The following is a 23,744-nucleotide window of genomic DNA, read 5'->3' as shown; positions in this document are numbered from 1 at the left end:
TTTTTTTTTTTTTTTCGTGTGTGGATAGGGTAATTCTTTTTCCTTTTTGATGTTTATTTATCTCGAATTATTCGGGGTGGATTAGCATAATTCATAATTGACCCATCCTTTTGGGGTTTGATATAGAGTTATAGACTATATAGATAGAGCACCTGATTTTCTTTGAACTACCGCATACATGATTTTTAATTCACCGACATTACCATATTCAGTTGTACATAACCACTTTACCCTATATAGACTGTATATGCTGCGAAAAAGTTCGGTGATTTTTTTTTTTTGGTTTAAACATTTGCTCAAAAACTAATATTTCGTTTTTAATTTGTTTCTTTTTATATTTTTGTTATATGACAATGTGGTTAATTTTTATACACCTTTTTATTTTGTATAATTTAAATGGAATTGAAGCATTTTTTTTTGTTTGCTTCTTATACTTATTGACTTTCTCACGGCTTTGAGCAGCGTACAATATTATTACACACGTCTATTGTGTCTTAACATTTTTGGAGGACCAATATTCAAAAATTTGAGTTTTCCAAACCGATCGGTTAATTATTCCAGAAGGTCAATCATAGTTTGCATTCGCAAACACAAATATTTTGGGTTTACTATAATTAATATTCAAGTTTTTTCCTTATTAAGTCCTTAATTAGAGCCAAAAAAAACTATCATATATTATTCAGAGAATGGCTCGAATATGAATCCCTCCTATTGACGATAATTAATAACCACCAAGGATTAGTATTCAATTAACATCATGACTAAGAAACAAAATTTTGCAGATGATATTTAACTTAATCAAAATAATAAACTAATTTCTGTTTTAAAAACGTATACTAGTTAATATTGGTATAGAAAGAGTAGAGAAGGTGAAATGAAATGTTGCGCGAGAACACGAAAAGTTGTCTGCTTACACATATAATGCTGACAAAAGCTCATTTGCTATCTTAATTAAAATGGAAGATGACTTAATCAGGTTTTTGTTCTGTCTAATTGTTTTCTTAAAAATTAAAATTACGTACAAAATGATCGTAGGAAGAAACAAAATTAAGTCCTTTCGATGCACCAAGAGGCCTCACTAGTCACTACACGCATATATAATTATATACGCAAAAAACTACGAGTATATATTTTAATTTGCTCTTACTGAAATTTAGCGTTCAAGAAATTTTAATTAATATACACATCTTACGTAATTACCACAATTGTGATGTCTTTTTTTTTTTTTGTGATTTACATGTACGAGTTATAATTATGATCTAAAACTTGCAGAGAAACCAGAAACTCATCACTATGGAAAGGTTAATTAAGACCTCAAATATGATAGCTTAAAAAAAAAAAGATTTGGCAAGCTGATCACGCGTTGTGAATGGCGGTGAATATTCTAGTTAAACTACTGAAAATATTTTCTATTTTCTTTTTATACATTTCCGTTTTCTTCTATAAGACAACCATTTTTATAACCAGGTGATTATAAATCCAAGCACTGTTTAATCTTAAATTCTATAGAAAATTAATTAGTTTTCTGCTGCTTATTAATACGAATATATAGAATTACCGATATCATGTCATCACAAACGGCGATCATTTTATCGTTGATCTTAATAATTAGTAAGACGAGTTTTCGACCCGTTTTGATCACTACGGTTGGTTCATTTTGTCCCTCGTGTGTTATAATTATATAGTAACTTGAGAGAGTAGTGGTAGGGCAAGAGAGATTTATGGGATTAAGAATGTCACTATTTGGAGCTCTTGGGTGTGAGAACTGATTAATTTGCCACCTGAGAAAGGGTCTACATGTTGGTTTCTATGCGTGACACAAATAAATATATTGAAGCATTTACTTAATAACAGATCAATTTTTATTATAAAGTAATTATATTATTTTAAGGTTAAGATTTTAATTCTCAATATTGCTCGACAACCCTGACCCTACTGTTCAAATATATCATATACCAGACGTTGTGTCCATTGTCTCTCTATCGTTGGCACATTATATTTTCTTTGGTATTAAAAATACAAGTTAATTGAAGGCCTAATTAATATAGATATACATTTTTTCTTTACCATATATTGTCCTTTTAATACTCTCTTAATTATCTGAAATTCAAAATGCTGAAATGTATGCATAGATTGACAAAGATCATGGTTTGTAGAGTTTATGTTACTACAACAAATGATAGATCAACAAGAAAATAGGAAAACATGTATAGTTAGATACGATTTATTTTAATTCAAGATATGTTGGTTCATATTATACTTACACAAGTGTTTAACGCATGCATGTGTATAGTTAATGGATCCCTATAAAATTTTGGGGATCGTATATATCGATAGGACAGGGACTGAGGAATAACCTATATACAGTATATATTAATATTATATGCAAGAATATGGGTGGATAGGAGCAGGTCCACAGTTAAGAGTAATATAGACATAAAATACCTTATTCTTCACTAATGGATCCCGTATTGGTAATGGAAACATTTTTTTTTCAACATTACAAGAAGCCTTTTGAAGAATTGAAGTTTTTATTTATTTTTTTATTTTAAAAAATCGAAGTATTGAATCCTTACAATATTGGGCGCTCCAACCACAACACCACCACGGATGGAATATGGAGATGATGTTAAAATTAGGACGCTAATTGTAACGGTAACACTCATTATTCTTTAAAGCGAACATTATTTGCCATGCATATAATTTACGTAGATAAAATCATAAAATAATTATAGTGTCCAAATTAATTGTTAACTAACTGTTCTAGACGGTTTATACAGTAAAAGGTAAAGATTATTGCCTAAGGGATGTGAATGAGATACTTCAGTTAAATATATAGGCCGAAATTAAGAGTTCTAGCAGATATGTAGATAGTTGCTATTTTCATGAAAGATGAACACCTTTTGTTGATGTATTTCTTCGCTTAAATCAATGTGTGATACAAATTAAAACGAATTAAGACTGTCCTTATTTTACTTTATTATTAAACATTTTAAGAACTGAAGAATGAGTATGAAGTGCTTTAATCACTCTTATCACTTCTTGTAACGGTTTCAAACCCTAACTCCTCTATGCTTTAATGCAATTGTTAACCAAAAAAAAAAAAATTACTTGAATTCGATTACTAGTTACTTGGCACCTACTTATTATTTGATAGCTACATAAGGCACCTACTTATTTACGTTGCATATTTTCATTGCCAATCAACTCAAACATTCTTCAAAGTAAATAGTTTTTCTCAAATGTTGGAAGGGTAGGTTAGAAGTTCTAGTAATTTTGTGGAGCCGGAAACAAAAAAAAAAACGTCTATTGTGTAATTTTTTTGTTGGTACCAAGTCTATTGTGTAATTAGTCATTATAGTTTGCTTTCGGTTTATCAAATTGGTTTAATAAGTAGAAATGTACACGTCCATTCTACGATGCAATATACTACTATATATATATACAATGTATTATAAATCTCTCGTTTTTATGCATACAAAAATCCAAAAGGATTGTCAATTTCTTTAACAATAAAAACAAAGTTGTACTAATGCAAAAGGAATGAATAAATATAAATAATGAGAAGTGTAGAGCATTAAGCAGACAAGATGTAATTAAACAAAATTAATATATGTAACCCACCTTCATCTCCACCTTTGCCTTGTTTATAAAATCTCTCTCCCTTAAAGCTATACTCAAGGTTAGATCAAAACCTAATTACAACAGCACTACAAAGACAATTAATCACAAAATTAAATTCGACATCTAATATAAAGATTCATCACAACACCATCATCATCATGAGTAGCTCCAGCTCTAGCTCTAGCTCTGGCTCTCCTTGCGGTGCTTGTAAGTTCCTTAGGAGGAAATGTGCAAAGGGATGTGTGTTTGCTCCATACTTTTGTCATGAACAAGGAGCTTCACACTTTGCAGCGATTCACAAGGTCTTTGGAGCTAGCAATGCTTCTAAGTTGCTCTCTCATCTTCCCATCAGTGATCGATGTGAAGCCGCTATTACAATCTCTTATGAAGCTCAAGCTAGGCTTCAAGATCCCATCTATGGCTGCGTTTCTCATATCTTTGCTCTCCAGCAACAAGTATTTCCTTTTAAAACTCTAATCAAGATCATTATTTTCACTCCTAATCTACATATAAACGTATTTAATCACTAGCTTTAAGAATATTTTGCCGAGGAATTTTTTGTAATTAGTTATTTTTTTTTGTTGGGGTATAGGTTGTGAATCTACAAGCACAACTTGAGATCCTCAAGCAACAGACAGCACAAAGCATGATTTTTGCTGATTCACCGACATCAGAAAAACCTAATGGTTACTATGGAGACACAACTAAGACTCCTTATCATCATGATCATCTAGAACCTCAAAACATTTATCATCATCATGATCAGACCCATTTGGTTTACCAAACCGGAAGTTCTGGGACGGTTCACCACGGGGATGCCACAGAGAATAGTTACCACAACGAAACCTCCTCAGCCATGGGAGAATTCTCCATCTACTCTGACTTGGAACAACGCTTGAACACTTTCAATCAAGATAATCTCAAAGAGCTTCAGTCAGCAAATTTTGGCTATATCTCCTTCTCGTGATATGGTTTATATCAAGACATGGGCTGTGATTCTTATAATTATTCAATATCCGATCTATATAGAATATAAATATATAAATATATAGCCTGCTTATATATGTTTCAGACTTTTTGATGGTTTTAGTAGCGATTGATGATGTTGCCTAGCTCAACGAACCAGCTTTGTTGTAATCATAAATAAAAAGCACTAGATGCCTTAGAATTATATAAAGATATATATTAATATCCTCAACATCTGTTTACTGTATATATATTTCAATTTTTCTGTTATATATATTTGCACAAGAATCATGTTTTCCTTCTTCACTGTGTCAGTGTGTCCCAATCTTAATCTTAAACGAGACAACTCCCTAGCTAGTTAAACTTTCTGTCCTGATTCTTTAGATTCTGCTAGTACGTACGTATACTGTATACATACAGTCTGGTACCCCGTACGCCCGATCGTCCTGGTTGTGAATTTCCCTCAATACTGGAGAAAGCGGATGTTGGATCACTGTTAGGTAAATTATGATCTTTGACTTATTTTTATGTTTACATGTTCGAAAATTTTCACTCTCTTCAAATTATTGGCAGATAGTTATATGTTACATACATATAATCCTCGATATGATTAATGCTCATGATCGATTGGATTGCCACTGACCTTTTATCAAGAAGTGCTAAAATATACATAATTTTGTTGCCTGTTTGTTGTTCGAATTAATATTCATCGATTTGTAGACGTTTTCTCATTATCATCAAGTTTGTAGACACAGCTTATCAATATTGGTTAAGTCTACTTTTTTTAAAAAAAAAAAAAAAAAAATCGGTTTAACTCTTTTTTCTTCTTTTCCATAATGTATTGCGAATTTAATTTATCAACAAATCTAATCTCATAGTTTTTTTTATTTATAGAAAATGTACTATAAAATTTTTTGATCCTAACAATAATTGTTCTGCTAATTTTAATTGTTGTTGCGATATTTTATTTTAAATTATATATTTTGTTCATTGATATATATCACTAACGTAAAACGAGGTTCTAGAATTAAATAACCGAGTCCAAACATAAATCACTGGAAATAGGTATACTTTTGTACGAGTAATTAATATCTGGATATGGATTTAGGGTTTATCTACATGATAAATTCACTGAGCCCGAACATATATACTATATAATAATATATATACTTTGTTATGAAAAGTAGTAGTATATGAGCATACAATCCACTAAACAACTAGTTTGAACTACTTGATAGAAAAAAATTGAATGTAAAGTACAACCCCAATTTATTATTTTGCCACGAAGTTTGTCTTTTTATATATCAACTAGCTAGTTTAGAATATCACTGGAAAAGAGTTTGATCGGTAGTAGATTTACAATACCGAAAAAACAAAATCGAAAGGAAATTCATCTCATAAACCCTTGACCAAATTTTTTTCTTTTGTCAATCATCCAGAGTTATGCATAGTCTTTCTTATTTTCTTATGGTCTAGCTCACCACCTATGTAGTAGCTAACCTATCAATGGAAATATCTATAAGCTAACTCACCATTAGAAAATATATGTATCCATTAAGCCCTTTATGGACATTAGGGGTTGTTAAGCCCATAATATAAGTGAAATTGAACATGCTTCTCTATGCCAGTAAAGTTTTTCTACGGATACAAAATCTAATATTTAATTCGATTACAGAGGATACTAAAAGAAAGAGTCAAAGAGGGCTTATTCCTTTTTCCGTAGGTGTTTTTAAATATGTTTGATTTGTTAATAATAATTTTGCGGGTAACACTGCTAAAGCCGCTGCTTGTGCAAGTAAAGCTTTGTTACGTACTTACATTTGTCGTACGTGTGAGCTTTTTTACGGTCAAAGTACACTTCTAGTCTTCTACTTAAGAAAACTAAGTCCCCACGTAAGTCGACGCCAGCCGTTTCGCTACTCCTTTGTGCCTTCTTTTGTTCTTTTTTTTTCCTCGGTCAAACTCTTTTTTGTTCTATTTGTTCAATTGTTTTTTTTTAAGAACCATGAAGAGGACAAGCGTTCGTGTTCCATTGGTGTCACTAATCAGTTGGGAAATCTTATGAGTGATCAACTAGAGAAGCTTCTTGGTGGGAAATTCTAAATTGGATTAGATGAGTAATTTAAAGATGATTAAATTATTTGGAAGTGACAAAGAACAAAGTTGTTAACTTGCATCCTATTTAGGGGACATTTTTTCTAAAAATACCAATATCACTATGACATTTCTTAATTCTCGTTAGGTATACATGTTTTAATCTTTTCTAACATTGAATCAAAGTGTGGTCGTCCTCTTATGATTAAGTTTAGATATGAATAAAGAGTTTTTATTTATTTATTTGCTTCTCACTTATTCGGAGGACAATTTTCATATATAATAGTTCGATTCTAAAAAAAAAAACAAATTTAAAAACAAGAAAATAACATGTTTAATAATGGTCATCTTTAAAGTGAGAACTATGTTGACTCTACACTTTTTTTTTTCTTGGCTCTACGACAGGGTAAAATGGTATCAAAAAGTAAATAAAAACCCTACAACAAACGAGTAGATACTAATTAAACTATACAAATCACAGACTGACTCTCCAATCGCGGAGTTGCACAACATGTCTAAAAGATAAGACTACACAACTCAACAGTACTAGTTTGCTAATACTCAAAAATATTATAGATAATTCGATAGACACTGATAGACGAGTAATAATAAACCAAATAGAATTAATGACACCAATCTATACAATTGAAATTTTCCAGATAACTAAAATCCGAACCTAGCTAAAATCCTCGCATCTATAAAGAAAGTCAACATAGGCCATACTAAACTAATTTTTCGATCGAGTATGTAGTTGCCATGTCGAATAGCATTATATTCTTCATTATCTCTTAAACTGAAAGGCAAACATTAGTTTTCTTGTTTTTTTTATAAAACATTTTGATAATAAAAAAAATGGTTTCAAAAATGATAATTGTTGTAAACAAAAATTTGGAACTCTTTCATTTCAAAGTTAGTATATATTCAATGTTTAAAGATTTGGCATATGATTTAAAGCTTAAAAGTATATAAATTGTCTGTTATAGCATTGCATCTTGATTAAGAAGAATAATAATAATTTAGAAGAAGCACATATTTCTCTATATTATATAATTATATCAGTTTCTCATCATCCTAGCCAACGCTTGAAGCTCTCCGAGATCGCTATTACTGTAACCCTGCGATCTCTTCTTGTTTGGATAACCGTCCTGGTGAAACCCAAACCGACCCGTTTGAATATCTTGCACGCTGGTCGTGACTTCACTACTCGTGTGGCTGTATTTCAACGATTCGATTGAGCTCAGCGGTGTCACCAGTTTATTAGGGTTTTCGTGACTGTATGGCATGTACGGTATCGTGTAGCCACTTGTTTGCTGCCACGTCATTTCTGATCTCTTGCTCAGATCTCCGGCCACCGTGGAGATTGTCTGGTGGGCGAGGTTCGCTTTTAGTTGCATCAGTTGTGCTTGTAAGAATGCCACCTATACATCACATATGTTAAACAATCTAAAGTGAAAGCATAAACAAAAAATGTCCAACAGTCTAATTAAGTTGGAAAAAAAACTAGTCCATAAAATCATAGAGTGAACACTACGAAATTCTACAGTTTATATGTCGATCTATGCGTTACAAATAGAACATTTTATTTTTACCTGTTGCTGGAGGGCGAAGACATGAGAGACACAACCATAGACAGGATCATGGAGACGAGCTTCAGCTTGGTAAGCCATAGTGACGACAACCTCATTCCGGTCTTCGATGGGAACGTGGAGCAAGATTTTAGAAACGTTACTTGCTCCGAACACCTTGTGAATGGCTGCAAATCTCGCCGGACTTTCTTCCGATGAGAAGTACGGTGCAAATATGCAATCAATCACGCATTTTCTCCTCAGAAACTTGCATGCGCCGCATGGAGAACCTGTTCCTGTACCGTTAGATGCCATCGGAACAAATTTTATACTTCGATACACAAAGATTGTCTTTGTAAGAATTGTACACGAGCAAACTCGGAAATGGTTAAAAGTAAAAGATTGAGAAGTAGAGCAAAACAAGATACGATGGGGCAGTTGTTGGTGTATTTGGTTTTGATTCCTAATAAATTTTACTTATATATGTAGAATTTGCCCTGTATTCTATGATAATGTTATCAATAAGTTTTACTTTTGTTTGTCTACCATTTGCGTTACCTTTACCCTTATAGATTATTATTGTTTTAATTAAACATCACTAGAACTTGAATCCTATTTTGTCTTTTAGTCCATAAAGAGTATATGATGAAACAATCGTGATTCGAACAATCGTCTTCTCATGACGTAAATGGATTTTACTATGTATCCCATTGCCATGTTCATTGAATCATGTTCTTCGGGTTCATAAAACAAAATTAAGTGACTGACCGATTAGGCTTTTGGTAGGCTACGAAAAAAGGATTTGTTTAACTGTTTAAGTGTTTTTTTTCTCACGTTAGATCGTATAAAAAATTATGAGTTATAATCTTGTTTTATGATCAATGCAACCGTTAAGATAATGTAATCTATACATTCTATATCTAATTTGGTCGATACAGAAAATCTTAGAATGAACATTCGACAAGCATATTTTCTATACCAATCTGTACTGATTTGTTTAATATACTTAAACTGGTTAAATATTTTATATAGGCATATAGCGTATAGAGTATTACTATGAGATTTGGTTTCTTCGACTTGAAGGAAAAATGTGCATTTAATGTCAAAAACTTTTGAGTGAACCAAAGGGTGCGAGTGGGTTGACAATGCAAGGTCATCATGCAGGGTTCTACGGAGACAAATCAATAGTGGGCGATACAACATTCTCACAATATTCATTATTTTGTTCTATTAATATTTAAACTTTTTCTTCTCATTTTATTTATTTAACATTAATGATGTCAAACGTATTTCTTCTAAAAATCTTTTGTACCAAGAAAAAAACAAAGGTTATTTATCAGTATGTTCTAAAACTCAATCATCTGATAAGTTGTAGCAAACTGTTAATTCCGATTTTGATAAAACTTTTTTTTGTTGATGTTTAAACGATTACTAGACTAAATATTATAGTCGAACGGTTAGACAACTAGTAGTTAATAATAACGTAGACGGCCGATCGATAAAGCTCCAAAACAGAACTTAGTGTCTTTTTTTATATATTGACTTATATCGCCGAACGCCGGACATTGGAAATGTTGCTGTTTGTCGTGTTCTGGAAGACCAGGTAAACCGGAAAAGTGCCGGTTAGAAGTTTACCGACAGATGCTAATGCCATATGTAATTTTGAATGTGAAGTCAGTTGATCAAACTGCATAATTATAATAACCTAATTAAAAAAGAGAGTTTGCCCCCTCTATACAAAAACACTTTCAACTTAAATTATTTAATGATCGTGCTTTTATTTTCGTTTGACCAATGTTGCTAAGCAACACTTTATCTAACGATAGATTTTGTACAGCAGCTCTGAAACCAGTTTTTAATAATTCGATTATACGTCTGTATTTGTATATAGAAAGAATCCTAGAGAACAAAAGATAGCTCAAACGTTGACCAATGTTGCTAAACAGAATGTTATTTGGATTTGGTTTACAATGTCACATGCCCTTTTCTTAACTTAAACAATGGAAAGCTTCCATACCCATCAGACAATGTATCTTAAAGATAACGAAGATAACTATAGTAATAAAATAATAATCGTGCATAATGAGTTGTTAAAATAGCTTCTGCTAAAGTTTGTGTTCCTTTGTTTGTTGGTAAATGTTTTAAAGAATGGTGAAGATCCTTGAGCATCCTTAGTGAACAAGGGGGTCTTGCGTGAAAAAGAACTGCAAAAAGGTTGCGCTATGTGTCGTTACAGATTCACAGTCCCAAAGCATTCATCAGATATGAGGGCAAGAGTTTTGAGTTCAAAGTGTTTACCTCAAATGATTTTCCGGAATTTTCAAATTCCAACATACTCAATGCAACTTCACAACTTTGGGCAACAATAGGCTCAGGGTCCCTTGAGAATTCTTGTAGCAATGCAATGCTCTGCTCATCTGAAGAGAGCCGAGTAATGTGAAGAAGTCAGTAAAGACAGTGGAATTATGGTAGTTCAAGCAATGAAATGTATTTTAGGAAAGATACCTGCAATAGAACCAAGCGCTTCTGCAGCCTCGTGTCTAACCATTGGGTGCTCGTTCACATCTCTTAGTACTTTGCTTAGAGTAGCCAAAGCAGTTTTATTTTGCAATTGGCCCAAGACATAAGCAACCTAATAAAAATTGCAACAATTACAAAGCAACACTTATACGGTTTAAGGCTAGAGAACAATAAGCAGAGATTGAAGGTTAACTATATTAACAAAACGACTCATTCAAGTTCATGAACATCTTCAAACAGAGCATTCTCATTAGGAAACAATGATCAAACTGAAAGTCATTAAATGAAGGAAACTCTGACAAACCTCATGACGTAGAAGGGCACTGTTAGCACTCAAAGAATCAACTATGGCAGAAACCGCTTCCTCTCCACCATGATTCCGTAGGGCAAAAAGTGCAGCATATCTCTCATACATGCATTTCGTTTCATCCAGAAGAATTTGCCTATAAATCGACGATTTTAATCAATAACCTGTTACAAACTGGTAAATAATCTAAAAGGATTTTGAGTTGGTCAAGAGTGGAAGAACCTCAATTGGTGGACAGAAGAGAAAGAAGCAGCTGGGCCTGCAGGGTCAACAGACATGAAAGGTGATTTCTCGGTTGTGGTTGACTGGTTCTCGGCATCAACATTGCCCAACTCTTCAATCCTTTTGAGAGCTAATTCACATGTTTCTCGAACCTCCTGAGCTGTATCCGAAATCAAGCTTTTCTTTAAAATGTCAACATTACCCGCTAAACCAATGGCTCCAAGAGCTTCTGCTGCCTGTTATCTTAATAGCGAATCAGCTATTTGTAAGGATCACAAAAGCTTATACTAATACAGAGGAAACAAGGATCAGATTATACTCAACTCATGTCGTACTATAGGATGCAAAGACATATCATTAAGAACAGACTCAAGAGCAGGAATTGCTTCAGCATCTTGCATCTGACCCAATGCAAAAGCAGCTTCATGTGCTAACAGATTAGATGAGTCTCTAGACGCTGCAGGAGAAGGAAAAAAAGATAGACGACAAGTTAATTCCAGCGCAATGATCGATAGAAATCTTACCCTACTGAAACTAAAAAACACAGCTCTTGCTCTTCAGATTCTAAGAAAATCCAATGACAAAAATCGACAGTTTAAAAAGTCACATATCAAAGCAAGAAACAATCAGTAATGAGAGAGATAGAGCGCAAAAACCAAATAATGGCAACCTGATACTGATGAACAAAAAACTCAGAATACATAACTAATCTAAAGCTAATCAATCACAAACAGTAACAAACCATACCAGCACAAAAATTCAGTTTTAAGCTTAGAAGAGTAACTCAAATGTACTTCTTAAAGTACCAATTTTTATTAGTTTCTAGTACATATGAAATATAAAAACAAGAAGATTTTGAGAAGCAGAGATTGAAAAACAAACCGAGGATTAGGGCGTTGCGAGGTCCTGGTCCTTTCAAGTTGCGAAGAGAGAAGAGAGCTCTAAACCGCTCCGAGATCGGCTGTGACTGATCAACCAATCGCTCGCAGAGAAACTTCTCCAAGTTCACCGTCGATGAAACTGTTCCATTAGATTCCATCTTCGCTAAATCAGTTTGTGAAAAAAATCTGGGTTTCCGACACGACGACGACGACTAGGGTTTTTGTATACGAAAGAGGAGAGAATCCGATTCGTGAAATAAAACGCGGGGACCTATTCTGCTAATAACCGAATTTACTTTTTGGTCCCGTAATAATCTTATACTTTTAAATTTGACCCCATATTTTCTATTACATCATATAACACAGTAGTACACGTGTGTGGAAAACAGTTTCGTCTATCCTCTGTTGATTGATGATGACGATGATTTAGCTTCTTTCTCTTGCGACATATCAACCGTTTCCTTGCCTCAATTCGCGTTTCTGAAACCATAGATCCAGGTAGGTGAACTTTGCAGCGAAATCGAGAAGCGAGGAGGATTATTTAGATCGTTCCTTCGATTGATCGATGATGAATCCTAGAAGGTTAGTTCCGTGTATCTTTTTTTCCTATTTAGAATTTGGAGGTAAAAAGATCTGGCGAAATATCTGATGATTCGATGTGTTCTCATGAGCTCTTTAATTTGTAGATTAGGGTTCATCTTCATCAGGCGGATCTGAAGAAGAAGCAGTGAAAATATAGATAGAATAGAACTGTTTGCTCTGTATCCTTGTAGATGTAGATCACTCCCAATTCATCTTATAGTCATTTAGATTTCGATTATAAACTGCAATATAGAAATCTGGAATCTGTTAAATCGAGGCACAGTCCGAGTTAATTCATATTTGCAAGTGAGTCATGTTGCCTCTGCTTGAGCTTTTTTAGGCTTTAGAGATAGTTTGCTTTTGAGTTTATTATCGAATCATGACCGAGTGAAAAAGATGGGTACTGTGTCCTTTGCTGATTGTCTAATTTTTGTCTTCAGGGAGCCGCGTGGTGGTAGAAGTTCTCTCTTTGATGGCATTGAAGAGGGAGGAATTAGAGCTGCTTCTTCTTACTCTCATGAAATCAATGAACATGACAATGAGCGTGCCTTGGAAGGTTTGCAAGACAGAGTCCTTCTTTTAAAACGAGTAAGCCTGAATACTTGCCTCTGATTCTATTGATTGACGAGCATAGCATCTGATGAAAGCTTGATAAATGACATTAGGAATGGGTTAGCCACAAACTTAATAGGAACAAACTGAGTTTGTATATTTACTACATACGGTCCCCCGTAGTTGTAGTATGGAAACCGTAACATAGTTTCACATTTTCATGTACGACTAGGTTTGAACCAGTTTCTGATATGTTACCTTTTTCATGAACAGCTATCTGGTGATATAAATGAAGAGGTCGATACTCATAACCGCATGCTTGACAGAATGGTATTTCCCCAGTGTTTTCTGATACCTGTAAATATATTTTGTTTCTCACAGTCGCTATTGTTACTGAACGTTTTGCATGGTTTCTATGCAGGGCAATGATATGGATTCATCAAGGGGGTTTCTCTCAGGAACCATGGACCGGTTTAAAACGGTATATCCTGAGTTGAAATACTCTCTCAGATCCCTTAGCCTATAGCTTTATTATGTGTTGAAAGTGTCTTTAATATGTTGATACATATCCTTGCAGGTATTTGAGACAAAATCAAGCCGAAGAATGCTGACGCTTGTGGCATCGTTCGTGGGTTTGTTTCTAGTCATATACTATCTTACTCGGTAAAATTGGCAAACCCGGGATATTCCTAAACCATCCATCCATCCATGATCTCATGTTATTATCAGTATTTCTCTGTTGGCTCGTACAATCTAATCATCCCTCATCAGTGTAATGAATGTATGCCTCCAGTGTTATAGTGTGATCCAGCAGTGCTTGGGTTGAGGACAAAAATTTCATAAACTTATAAAAAGTTTTGTACTGTATGATGGATTATAAAGAGCGTTTATTCTTGATAATAGAGATGGTTCAGACAGATTGTAGACAGCTATATTTTTTGGAGCAGCCAGTTAAGCACAAAAAAATAATAGCATATTGAATACACATAATGCACCAGCCGGGAATCGAACCCGGGTCTGTACCGTGGCAGGGTACTATTCTACCACTAGACCACTGGTGCTTGTTGTACGAAGGTTCATATAAAACTTCTATGTAATAAGTTTTAATTTTATCATGGATCTAAACTAACGCACTTGCTTCTTCTTGGAGTATCATATACCACAGTACAACAATTATCTTATTCATGGATCCAAATTTCGGGAAGAAACTAGTTAGAACAGGGATTCAAACGCATAAAGCGCAATAAAGAGGACAAATGAGAGCAAATTAGTATTTCTGAAATTCAGCAACAATTGTATTAGTTGAAGTAACAAAACATGGCTTGTGTAATGCATTTAAGACACATGGAACCTGACATATGTTGATGACCCTACATAGTTCTTGCAGCATCTACTCCTGAGGAAACTACAACATGAAGTTTGATCTAAGTGAAAACACTAAAACAATTGCCCTGTGGCACAACAATGGAGTAAAGAGATTATAAGCACTCCAAATATCTGGTGTGGTGAAGAGATCAAAACCGTGCTGCATCATCAAAAGTAATCTTCAAAGCCCCCTTCTTTGTCACTGTCATAGTTCTCTGTTCCTGCAATACTATTGTTCTACAAGATGAGAAGAAGGATGATTCAATTAACAATGTATACCTTGTGTAAAATGATTACATTTTGGTGGATTTATATTAAATCTCTATTTCTAGGTGAAGAAGCTAATCAAGTGTTTCAACTTAACCCATTTAAAAACTAGCCATTATTTCATAGACAAATAACTTTTAAGCTTTCATGGGATTTAGTGCTATTACCACTGACCTTTGGCTTCTGTGGTCGAGAGATCCTGAACAATGACTTGCAGCTGATTTGGGTTAAAATTCGAAAAACTGTCTGGGGAAGGAGATGGAGCAGGAAAAGTGAAATCGGAATCACTTGATGAAGCTTCAGAGTTCTCAGAGCTGTCACCAAGATCATCACGCACAACTGGCGCTGAGGCCATTGTTGAAGTTGACATAGAAGGAGATCTCAAGATGGACTTAAGTTGCGAGAATTGGTCCGACATAGAATATAACAACCTGGAATACACTAAACAAGACTTAGCATCAGTAAATGTACTGGGTTTGATATTAAAGCTTTTAACAAATCAGTCAAAATTGTCAGAAGCAAGATAAATTCAAGGTTGGTAAAATTACGAATCAATAATACCTGTTCAAAGAGTCTTGTAGTTGGTAAACTCTTCTTTCTGTTTCTTCTAATCTTTTACGTCTTCTCTCCCCAAGTTCTCGGGCTTCAGCACATTTTCTTTCGGAAATGTCAGCTCTTTGTTTCTCAACTTGNACTGGCGCTGAGGCCATTGTTGAAGTTGACATAGAAGGAGATCTCAAGATGGACTTAAGTTGCGAGAATTGGTCCGACATAGAATATAACAACCTGGAATACACTAAACAAGACTTAGCATCAGTAAATGTACTGGGTTTGAAATTCAAGCTTTTAACAAAGTAGTCAAAATTGTCAGAAGCAAGATAAATCTAAGATAAATTCAAGGTTGTTAAAATTACGAATCAATAATACCTGTTCAAAGAGTCTTGTAGTTGGTAAACTCTTCTTTCTGTTTCTTCTAATCTTTTACGTCTTCTCTCCCCAAGTTCTCGGGCTTCAGCACATTTTCTTTCGGAAATGTCAGCTCTTTGTTTCTCAACTTGCAACAAGGCCTGAAGAGTGCAAGAAATTTCCAATTTATCCTCCATGCATTTGGCCAAGATGATAGGCACACAATAGATTTTGTTCACGATATAGGGTTGCATATCAGGTTAATAAATCAGTGAACAACTTGAAAGTCCGGAGATAATTAGCATGCCGTTTCCAAAAGCTAGTCACAATGTTGGTGGATATAGAAACATTACCTTCAGCATCTCGACTTCTGCAGTGAGGGATTCCATTTCTGTATCACGAATAGGATCCGTTATTTGGCTAACAACAGAAAAAGTGTTGTAAGACTTCTCTGAATCAAGACCAAAGGACTTCTCAATTCCATCTTCTGCTTGGATGGAATGTTTTTTCTTTCTTTCATGTCCTATCTCTTCATCATCACTTTGATCTGAATGCATTACAAAGGACTTCTCGATTCCATCTTCGTCTTCCTCTTCGCTGGAATGTTTCGTCTTTCTTTCATGTCTTATCTCTTCATCATCACTTTGATCTGAATGCATTCCTAAGGTCTTCTCAACTCCATCTTGTACTTCGATGGAATGTTTTGTCTTTCTATGTCCTATCTCGTCATCATCACTTGGCTCTGAATGCACTGCCTCTTCTGCTCTGTTGGAAGCTTCCACCTTTCTTTCAATTTCTGTCTCTTCTTTTTTGTCAGCCTATACCCATGTGATTACATCAATCAAAACCAAATAATTTGTTATACATATTTCTACATGCGGAATAAATTAAAAAACTTGATATTCAAACAACATGCAGAGATTGCTTTGCAATACCTGCTTTGACTGTCCCAACTGTTTTCTAGCAATTCTTCCTCTGAGTTTATTTTGATAAACAAGAGAAGCTCTTTTCAATTTCTTGTAGTCAGATATAGCACTATAACCACGCCAATATGCCTGCAAGTTGATTAGAGATGAAAGTCATTTCTAGTTCGTGAAAGAATGATTCCAGGAGGATTGCTAAGTACGAAAAGGGTAATGAGAAAGGACCTGAATCACAGTTGCTGCTCTAGTCTTTAGTTTATAACGGTATTCATGACGTGCAGCCATTGTGCGAACTCCACTTTGCAAGGTGAGTGCGGAAGATTTGGTCTTCCCGTAATCTTTGATAGCAATCTGTCTACGTAAGTTTTTCTGGATTTTAATGGCAGCCTCCTCCCTTCTCTTGTCTTTGGATATCTTTCGTCCAAGATTTCCTAAAATATGAAAAAGAGACTTTATCGGCATTCCTAATTTCATCAGCATATCAATGAAGCCATAACAGCTTAAAAATGATCTAATTAGCCTGTATATGAACTGAAGCCCTTACCTCTCCAATTAGCCTGTATATTAACTGAAGCCTTCCGCATGAGAACAAACCGTTCTCTTGTCAAACGAGTTCTGACTTGCCCCTGTATCATCCTCGCTGATTCGCCATGCACTCTTGTTCTGTGTGCATCTAGCTCAGCCATCTGACCAGCTCTCAGGAAAACTTTAGTTTTTCCAATCTGCAAATAAGAATTATATCGTCAACGCACCTAGGGAAATTATGCTATCTGAGGAACTCAACTTCATAGAATACTGAAAATTCTACAAGTATTGAACTCATGCAAAAATGGGATTCCTTTTATATTTAGTGAACTTCGTAGGGACCTTACCTGGTAACCTGTAAGCCCCTTTTTCTCCAGAATCCATTTGCATGCAACATCTGCTTCATACCTGATACAGTGTAAGGTAAGGAAGCTGCGATACACAGAATTAAGGACCAATACAGCAGACAAGAGCGGAAGACTTTTCAAGCTTAACGTGTAGAACTGATACATACTCTCCTTTCAAAATTTCCGGTGCAAGAATGACAAATCGATTCAAGAACTCAATGAAAGTCCTATTTGTTGGATATCCAGCGCATTTTACTCTAATGGCCTCAAGAACACCCTGCATAAGACAAAGATGATATAACACCTCAAGACATCAAACATGTTAATATGAACAATTCAGCAGAAACACTGACCCCAGAGCGTAATTGATGCAAGACATTGGCATTATCAAACACTGTTGGTTGCAACAAATTGTTTGGCTTAACACATCTGATGTAGTGGGGTTCCGTAAAGTTCAGTGTCTCCATCAGCTGTTGCAATTGTAGCTGCGCCAATTAATTGAACATGTCAGCTCGTACAAATGATGAGTCTGGCATCAAAATTTCAACAATATCCTATGTGTGGTCCAATCATCCAGTCCTATCTAGTAGTTAATGTTAATGGATTTGCAGGAAAGTTACCTTGAAACGAGCGCCAATTGAGGAAAACTTAGATTTGCTACTCTCTTTAGGAAGAGGAGGAAAGAGGCCTGACACAAAAGAACATTTGGAAGCGTATNAAGAATTATATCGTCAACGCACCTAGGGAAATTATGCTATCTGAGGAACTCAACTTCATAGAATACTGAAAATTCTACAAGTATTGAACTCATGCAAAAATGGGATTCCTTTTATATTTAGTGAACTTCGTAGGGACCTTACCTGGTAACCTGTAAGCCCCTTTTTCTCCAGAATCCATTTGCATGCAACATCTGCTTCATACCTGATACAGTGTAAGGTAAGGAAGCTGCGATACACAGAATTAAGGACCAATACAGCAGACAAGAGCGGAAGACTTTTCAAGCTTAACGTGTAGAACTGATACATACTCTCCTTTCAAAATTTCCGGTGCAAGAATGACAAATCGATTCAAGAACTCAATGAAAGTCCTATTTGTTGGATATCCAGCGCATTTTACTCTAATGGCCTCAAGAACACCCTGCATAAGACAAAGATGATATAACACCTCAAGACATCAAACATGTTAATATGAACAATTCAGCAGAAACACTGACCCCAGAGCGTAATTGATGCAAGACATTGGCATTATCAAACACTGTTGGTTGCAACAAATTGTTTGGCTTAACACATCTGATGTAGTGGGGTTCCGTAAAGTTCAGTGTCTCCATCAGCTGTTGCAATTGTAGCTGCGCCAATTAATTGAACATGTCAGCTCGTACAAATGATGAGTCTGGCATCAAAATTTCAACAATATCCTATGTGTGGTCCAATCATCCAGTCCTATCTAGTAGTTAATGTTAATGGATTTGCAGGAAAGTTACCTTGAAACGAGCGCCAATTGAGGAAAACTTAGATTTGCTACTCTCTTTAGGAAGAGGAGGAAAGAGGCCTGACACAAAAGAACATTTGGAAGCGTATAACAAGTCTTGATGCTCAGCAACAACATAGTCTTTGTTTTTGTCTAAAAATTGATCGGACTGGTATTGAACCTGAATAGAATAGCATTGGAATAGATCTTAAAATCATAACTCTATCTACTTTTAAGACTCAAAGCAACAGAACGTGGAATGCAACTTACATCCCCTGCATAATGAACTAATGTAAAATCTGATCGAGTCAATTTTGGTTTCATGAAGCGCTTATGATCCTTGAATGTGTGATACAGCTTCTCAGAAAATGTTTCAGGAGTTGATTTTGGGAGCATGCTGCAGAGATAATAAACTTTTATAACACATAATAATGGTGTTTGGAGAAGATAGTTACTGTGTAAGAAAATACTAAGGTCGCTGCAGGTGAAGACAATTTTATCATACCATGCTTCATCTAGAAGAGCAATGATACCACCTGGTTTCTGCAAAAGGATTGAAATCATATTTACAGGGGGAAAAATGCAGCACGAAGTAATGGAATAACAGACAGTTTCATGAATAAAAAGACCCACTACTCCATGTGTTTTCAAGTCAGAACAATGCATAGTGAGCCAGGATACCAGAGCATATTTGAAAACAGATAGAACTCTTGCATAAACTTAAGGGAGTTCTTATATTTTTAGAGGAAAGAAATCAAACATGGATTTTAGGGACAGGTGCAAGCATTTTCCGTATAACATAGGCTGAGCTGTATAATAATGTATTATAGGTGATGTCACAATGCTCTCTAAAGGGAACTTCTACTGCCTAGTGTTTGATTTACCAATTGGTCGCAAATATAAAGCCAAAATCTGTCTTTATACCAGGGGAAATAGATAATTGGATGAAACAAACCTTTTCAATCAGATCCACGACATCTTGGTTATCAACAAACTCCACATAGCTCCAATCTATTTCTTCTTTCTGATATTCACCTTGTTCCATTTTAAATACATGCTGTACAATATTAATGAGATCAGATTAATTAACAGAATCTTGAGCCAGATCAGCAGCCATATCCTACGACTGACCTCATACCTGGTTGAAATGCTGTTGCAGCTTTTCATTCGTGTAATTAATACAGAATTGCTCAAAACTGCGGAAAATGTTAACAAGTCAGTGTCAACTGAAGTTGAGATTAGATTAAGTGATATTATAGATATCTCCGTAGTCATGGAAACTTATAAAAAAAACATATTATTTCGTAAGATCACAATATTAAGTAATATCAAAGCTAAATACTATATTTATCATAGACAATGTCATCTTCATACTTACGTCAAGGGGAAAGAGTAATTTATCTATTAGACGATAGGACACTGGATGTGTTTTAGCAATTAAGATACTACCCCATGCATGCTCACAGCTATTACCTGTTGGTTTTGAAGCTCTCAAACCCATAAATGTCAAGGACTCCGATCAAGCGCTTAGAGTGAGAATCTTGCCCAATAGAGATATTTATTTTGTTTACCAACCTGGAATAAAGAAAATATGTACTGACTTAGCAGAGGTCATCCTCAGTGGCATATGGAAAAGGGTGTTTGAACATTGACATAGAAAGTTTACCAATCAAAGAGTCTAGAATATATTGTTTTTGCTAAACCATCCCTGCTAACGGCAGCGCCAAGAGGATCAAGACTTCTCTTGATAACTTCTTCTGGGGTGACCATTATACGTTTACACAGAGCATCTTCTAAGGAATGGGGATCACACCTAAAATAACAAGTTGTAGTTACACGCAGTACAATAATCATTATTTAGTTGGAAAAGTAAAGAGCCGCATAATACATGAGCAGTTCTGATGTCATTTGGAGATGAAACATTGACTGTTCATCTTTTAGAGATGATGAATCAGCATCTTCTCCCTTCGAAAATTCAATATTTCCAAGATGGAGGATGGCAGCCACAACTCTGAAAATTGCATCCTGAAGAGAAAAAAAAAAGATAGTTAAGTTATTCCTATTAGCAATCAACAGGTGATAGGCAGATTGCAAAGAAATTGCAAACCTGTTCTTTTTCACTTATTCCAACTACATCCATAGCCCTTCTAGTAGCAAGATACTCTTCTGCATCATTTACACCATCAAGTTCATAGCAGCTAGACTGATTAAGATAGCGAAATGACTTAGGATCTCCCAATTTAAACCTCTCAACATCCTGCAAATGTTAATATCATCTATTAATTCAAAGATTCTTCCGATAAAAGGTGTGGACAACTTAAAACCCTACCTCAGGAGGAGCAGCACACAGGAGATAAAAGCAGTGATAGTTACGTTCAGGATCTGAAACTTGGCAAACACGTGACCTCTCCAAAAGGTAAGTTCTGATGGCTGCCCCTGATATTCGACCCACGTCATCAAATTGAATCTCCACAAATTTACCAAAACGACTGTAACAAGAAAAAGAATTCATATTTATTAACAGGAGTGATAAATCTCAATAAAAGTAGGTAAAAGAGACAGGTGGACAAGCAAAGCGAAGGAGAAATGAAAGCACTCAATATTAAGAGCTCTAAGTTTACCTGGAATTGTTGTTCTTAACAGTCTTCGCATTTCCGAATGCCTCGAGAACTGGATTTGACTGTAGCATAACCCAATTGGCATAAAGAATTAGACCAAAAACCAAATTAAGAGGTACAAGTGGTATCACATAAAGAGAAAGCTCCAATCTAAGGATGTCAAGGTAGCGATCCCCAGACCATATACTCAGGAAAGTTTAACAAACAATAATGTCCTGTCTGTGGAGCAGATAAAAGGATAAAAAGTCTTCGACATAGCCTAATAAATTAATTTGATTTAAGCAGCAAGTTTAAAACCTCGCCCCTCCAGTGTAGGAGGCTCTGTAATTTTAAATACTAAACTAAATCATCACAACTTACTTCTAAAACTTGGTTTTCAACTGTCCTTCCTTCAGCTGCAGAATGCCCTCCAAAGTATGCAAGGTAACGCATGAGCATCTTAGTTGTTTCTGTCTTTCCAGACCCACTTTCACCACTGACCAATATACATTTATTTCTGCCCTCATTAATCATTTCCCTGTAGCAAATTTTCTCAAACTAATAAATAAACCTACTTCTGCTACTTTCATAGACAATAATAAAAAATGAACAAATAATCACCTATATGCGATGCCACCAATTGCAAAAACATGAGGACTCAGCTCTTTGAAAGAGGCTTCCTTGTACTTTTCCATAACCTCAGCATCATAGAGATGGGGGAGTCCTTGAAAGGGATTGACGGCAATAAGAATATTTCCTGTATAAGTCTGTCATGATGTCAAAATATTATAACAGACTCGCCTACACTGCATTAACTAATGTTTTTTTTACCAAGGACCAAGATGAAAATACTTGGTTTACAACCAGAAATGAAATATTCTTACATAAATTTCATTGAGCTCATATCTGGTAGCCAAATTGTCGAGAACTGCAGGCTCATGGAGATAAGATAATCTAGTCATATCCTCTACTCCCTCTGAAGGAGCTTCAGTGTCTTTCGGATAGAGTTTTGATAAGTTAGCAATGACCTGACCAGTAAAAGGAAATGTGAATCAGGAGTATGGAAAGCAAAACAACACCAGTTGTTTATGAAGGTCCAGTTATTGGTTTTTGTATCAAACGACTGAAAGCAGTACCAACATTTATAGTACATCCATTTCTGGGGGAAAAAAGCTCCATAAGGCAGGATAATGTATAATCCCATGAATGGACGCAATATGCTACAAGAGCACCAGATAACTGGAGAAAAAAAAAAGAAAAAAAGTCGTTTACCTCTCTGCCATCATTAGTTTTAACCTCTGCTTCATCTCCCTTTATATTAAGTACAACCCCATCAATCCAAGCTCTTTCTGGGTCTTCCACCCAAACATGAGAATCCACCACGATTTCAGCCATCCCGTAAACCTTCCTAGCATTTAAGTAAACACCACAAGCTTTCAGTGGACAATAAAGTACATATACACAGGTTCAATCTTAAGAATTCAAATCTATGATTCCAAGACTACAAGGGTTATAAAATTAGCTCTTTCCTCAAAAATCTCCCATTAATAATAAATCTCGCAAAATCAAAAAGCCCATGAACCGGATTCATCCTTATGACAAAAGAATCAAAAAGCACCTGTGGATGTAGCTCCCTCAATCGCTCTGAGACACGGGTAAAACTTCAGCAAACCCCGATCGACGGAGCTATAAAGACTTTTCGAGAAGACGGTGATTTCGATATTCGTATAAACACCAAAACCGTCAAGAGGCTTCTTCTTCGTGTTCGTCTGCTTCTGGGTTCAAACGCGAATGAGAGAAATGAAATTTGAGTCTCAAGGGGTGTGATCGATTTCTGCAGAGGGTGAGGCATAAACTCCCCTTGGATTTCGCCATTCCTGTGGACGCCATTGTCTCTCTCTCTTTCCCTCCCATTTTTAGCTCACAACAACACACCAGTATTGCTTGCCTTATCATCATCATCACCTCAAAGACCCGGAATTTGACCCGACCCGATCCAAGGATTCGAATCTGAACTTTTTCAGAAATTGTATA

General features: G+C 35.3%; 5 protein-coding genes and 1 non-coding gene across 9 annotated transcripts; 2 read left to right on the top strand and 4 right to left on the bottom strand.

Moving 5' to 3' along the window:
- On the top strand, positions 3,702-4,768 carry LOC104792116 (LOB domain-containing protein 29-like). The gene is made up of 2 exons (XM_010518167.1): positions 3,702-4,079; positions 4,217-4,768. Exons 1-2 carry the CDS (start codon positions 3,783-3,785, stop codon positions 4,589-4,591), a joined length of 672 nt encoding a protein of 223 aa, XP_010516469.1. The 5' UTR covers positions 3,702-3,782; the 3' UTR covers positions 4,592-4,768.
- On the bottom strand, positions 7,740-8,564 carry LOC104792115 (LOB domain-containing protein 16-like). Its single transcript, XM_010518166.1, has 2 exons — positions 8,274-8,564; positions 7,740-8,102 (listed from the first exon to the last, which is right to left on the bottom strand). The coding sequence occupies exons 1-2, from the start codon at positions 8,562-8,564 to the stop codon at positions 7,740-7,742; spliced, it is 654 nt and encodes a 217-aa protein (XP_010516468.1).
- On the bottom strand, positions 10,164-12,421 carry LOC104792114 (deoxyhypusine hydroxylase). Of its 3 annotated transcripts, XM_019246885.1 has the most exons (8): positions 12,181-12,421; positions 11,622-11,755; positions 11,299-11,534; positions 11,074-11,212; positions 10,755-10,881; positions 10,655-10,666; positions 10,548-10,594; positions 10,164-10,419 (listed from the first exon to the last, which is right to left on the bottom strand). In XM_019246885.1, the coding sequence occupies exons 1-8, from the start codon at positions 12,335-12,337 to the stop codon at positions 10,303-10,305; spliced, it is 969 nt and encodes a 322-aa protein (XP_019102430.1). In that variant the 5' UTR covers positions 12,338-12,421; the 3' UTR covers positions 10,164-10,302. The 3 variants fall into 3 exon arrangements, with proteins under 3 accessions (XP_019102430.1, XP_019102429.1, XP_010516466.1); XM_019246884.1 differs by having other exon boundaries at positions 10,548-10,666; XM_010518164.2 differs by having other exon boundaries at positions 10,164-10,453; positions 10,548-10,666; positions 12,181-12,420.
- On the top strand, positions 12,565-14,241 carry LOC104792113 (bet1-like SNARE 1-1). The gene is made up of 5 exons (XM_010518163.2): positions 12,565-12,761; positions 13,202-13,349; positions 13,587-13,643; positions 13,735-13,794; positions 13,891-14,241. The coding sequence occupies exons 1-5, from the start codon at positions 12,745-12,747 to the stop codon at positions 13,978-13,980; spliced, it is 372 nt and encodes a 123-aa protein (XP_010516465.1). The 5' UTR covers positions 12,565-12,744; the 3' UTR covers positions 13,981-14,241.
- On the bottom strand, positions 14,304-14,374 carry TRNAG-GCC. The gene has a single exon. It is a non-coding gene; the product is annotated as a tRNA-Gly (tRNA).
- On the bottom strand, positions 14,560-23,618 carry LOC104792111 (myosin-16). Of its 2 annotated transcripts, XM_010518161.1 has the most exons (26): positions 23,329-23,618; positions 22,983-23,118; positions 22,595-22,738; positions 22,332-22,477; positions 22,092-22,248; positions 21,735-21,793; positions 21,443-21,602; positions 21,221-21,370; positions 21,002-21,138; positions 20,780-20,926; positions 20,587-20,688; positions 20,252-20,309; positions 20,069-20,170; positions 19,619-19,656; positions 19,384-19,510; positions 19,127-19,294; positions 18,860-18,991; positions 18,674-18,783; positions 18,507-18,567; positions 17,319-17,496; positions 17,000-17,205; positions 16,787-16,906; positions 16,205-16,669; positions 15,873-16,012; positions 15,120-15,376; positions 14,560-14,899 (listed from the first exon to the last, which is right to left on the bottom strand). In XM_010518161.1, exons 2-26 carry the CDS (start codon positions 23,103-23,105, stop codon positions 14,847-14,849), a joined length of 3,540 nt encoding a protein of 1,179 aa, XP_010516463.1. In that variant the 5' UTR covers positions 23,106-23,118; positions 23,329-23,618; the 3' UTR covers positions 14,560-14,846. The 2 variants fall into 2 exon arrangements, with proteins under 2 accessions (XP_010516463.1, XP_019102428.1); XM_019246883.1 differs by lacking the exons at positions 14,560-14,899; positions 15,120-15,376 and adding an exon at positions 15,651-15,741.

Source organism: Camelina sativa, chromosome 6 (genome assembly GCF_000633955.1).
Source record: "Camelina sativa cultivar DH55 chromosome 6, Cs, whole genome shotgun sequence".
Classification (NCBI taxonomy): domain Eukaryota; kingdom Viridiplantae; phylum Streptophyta; class Magnoliopsida; order Brassicales; family Brassicaceae; genus Camelina; species Camelina sativa.
This window is presented reverse-complemented; position numbering and strand designations above follow the sequence as displayed.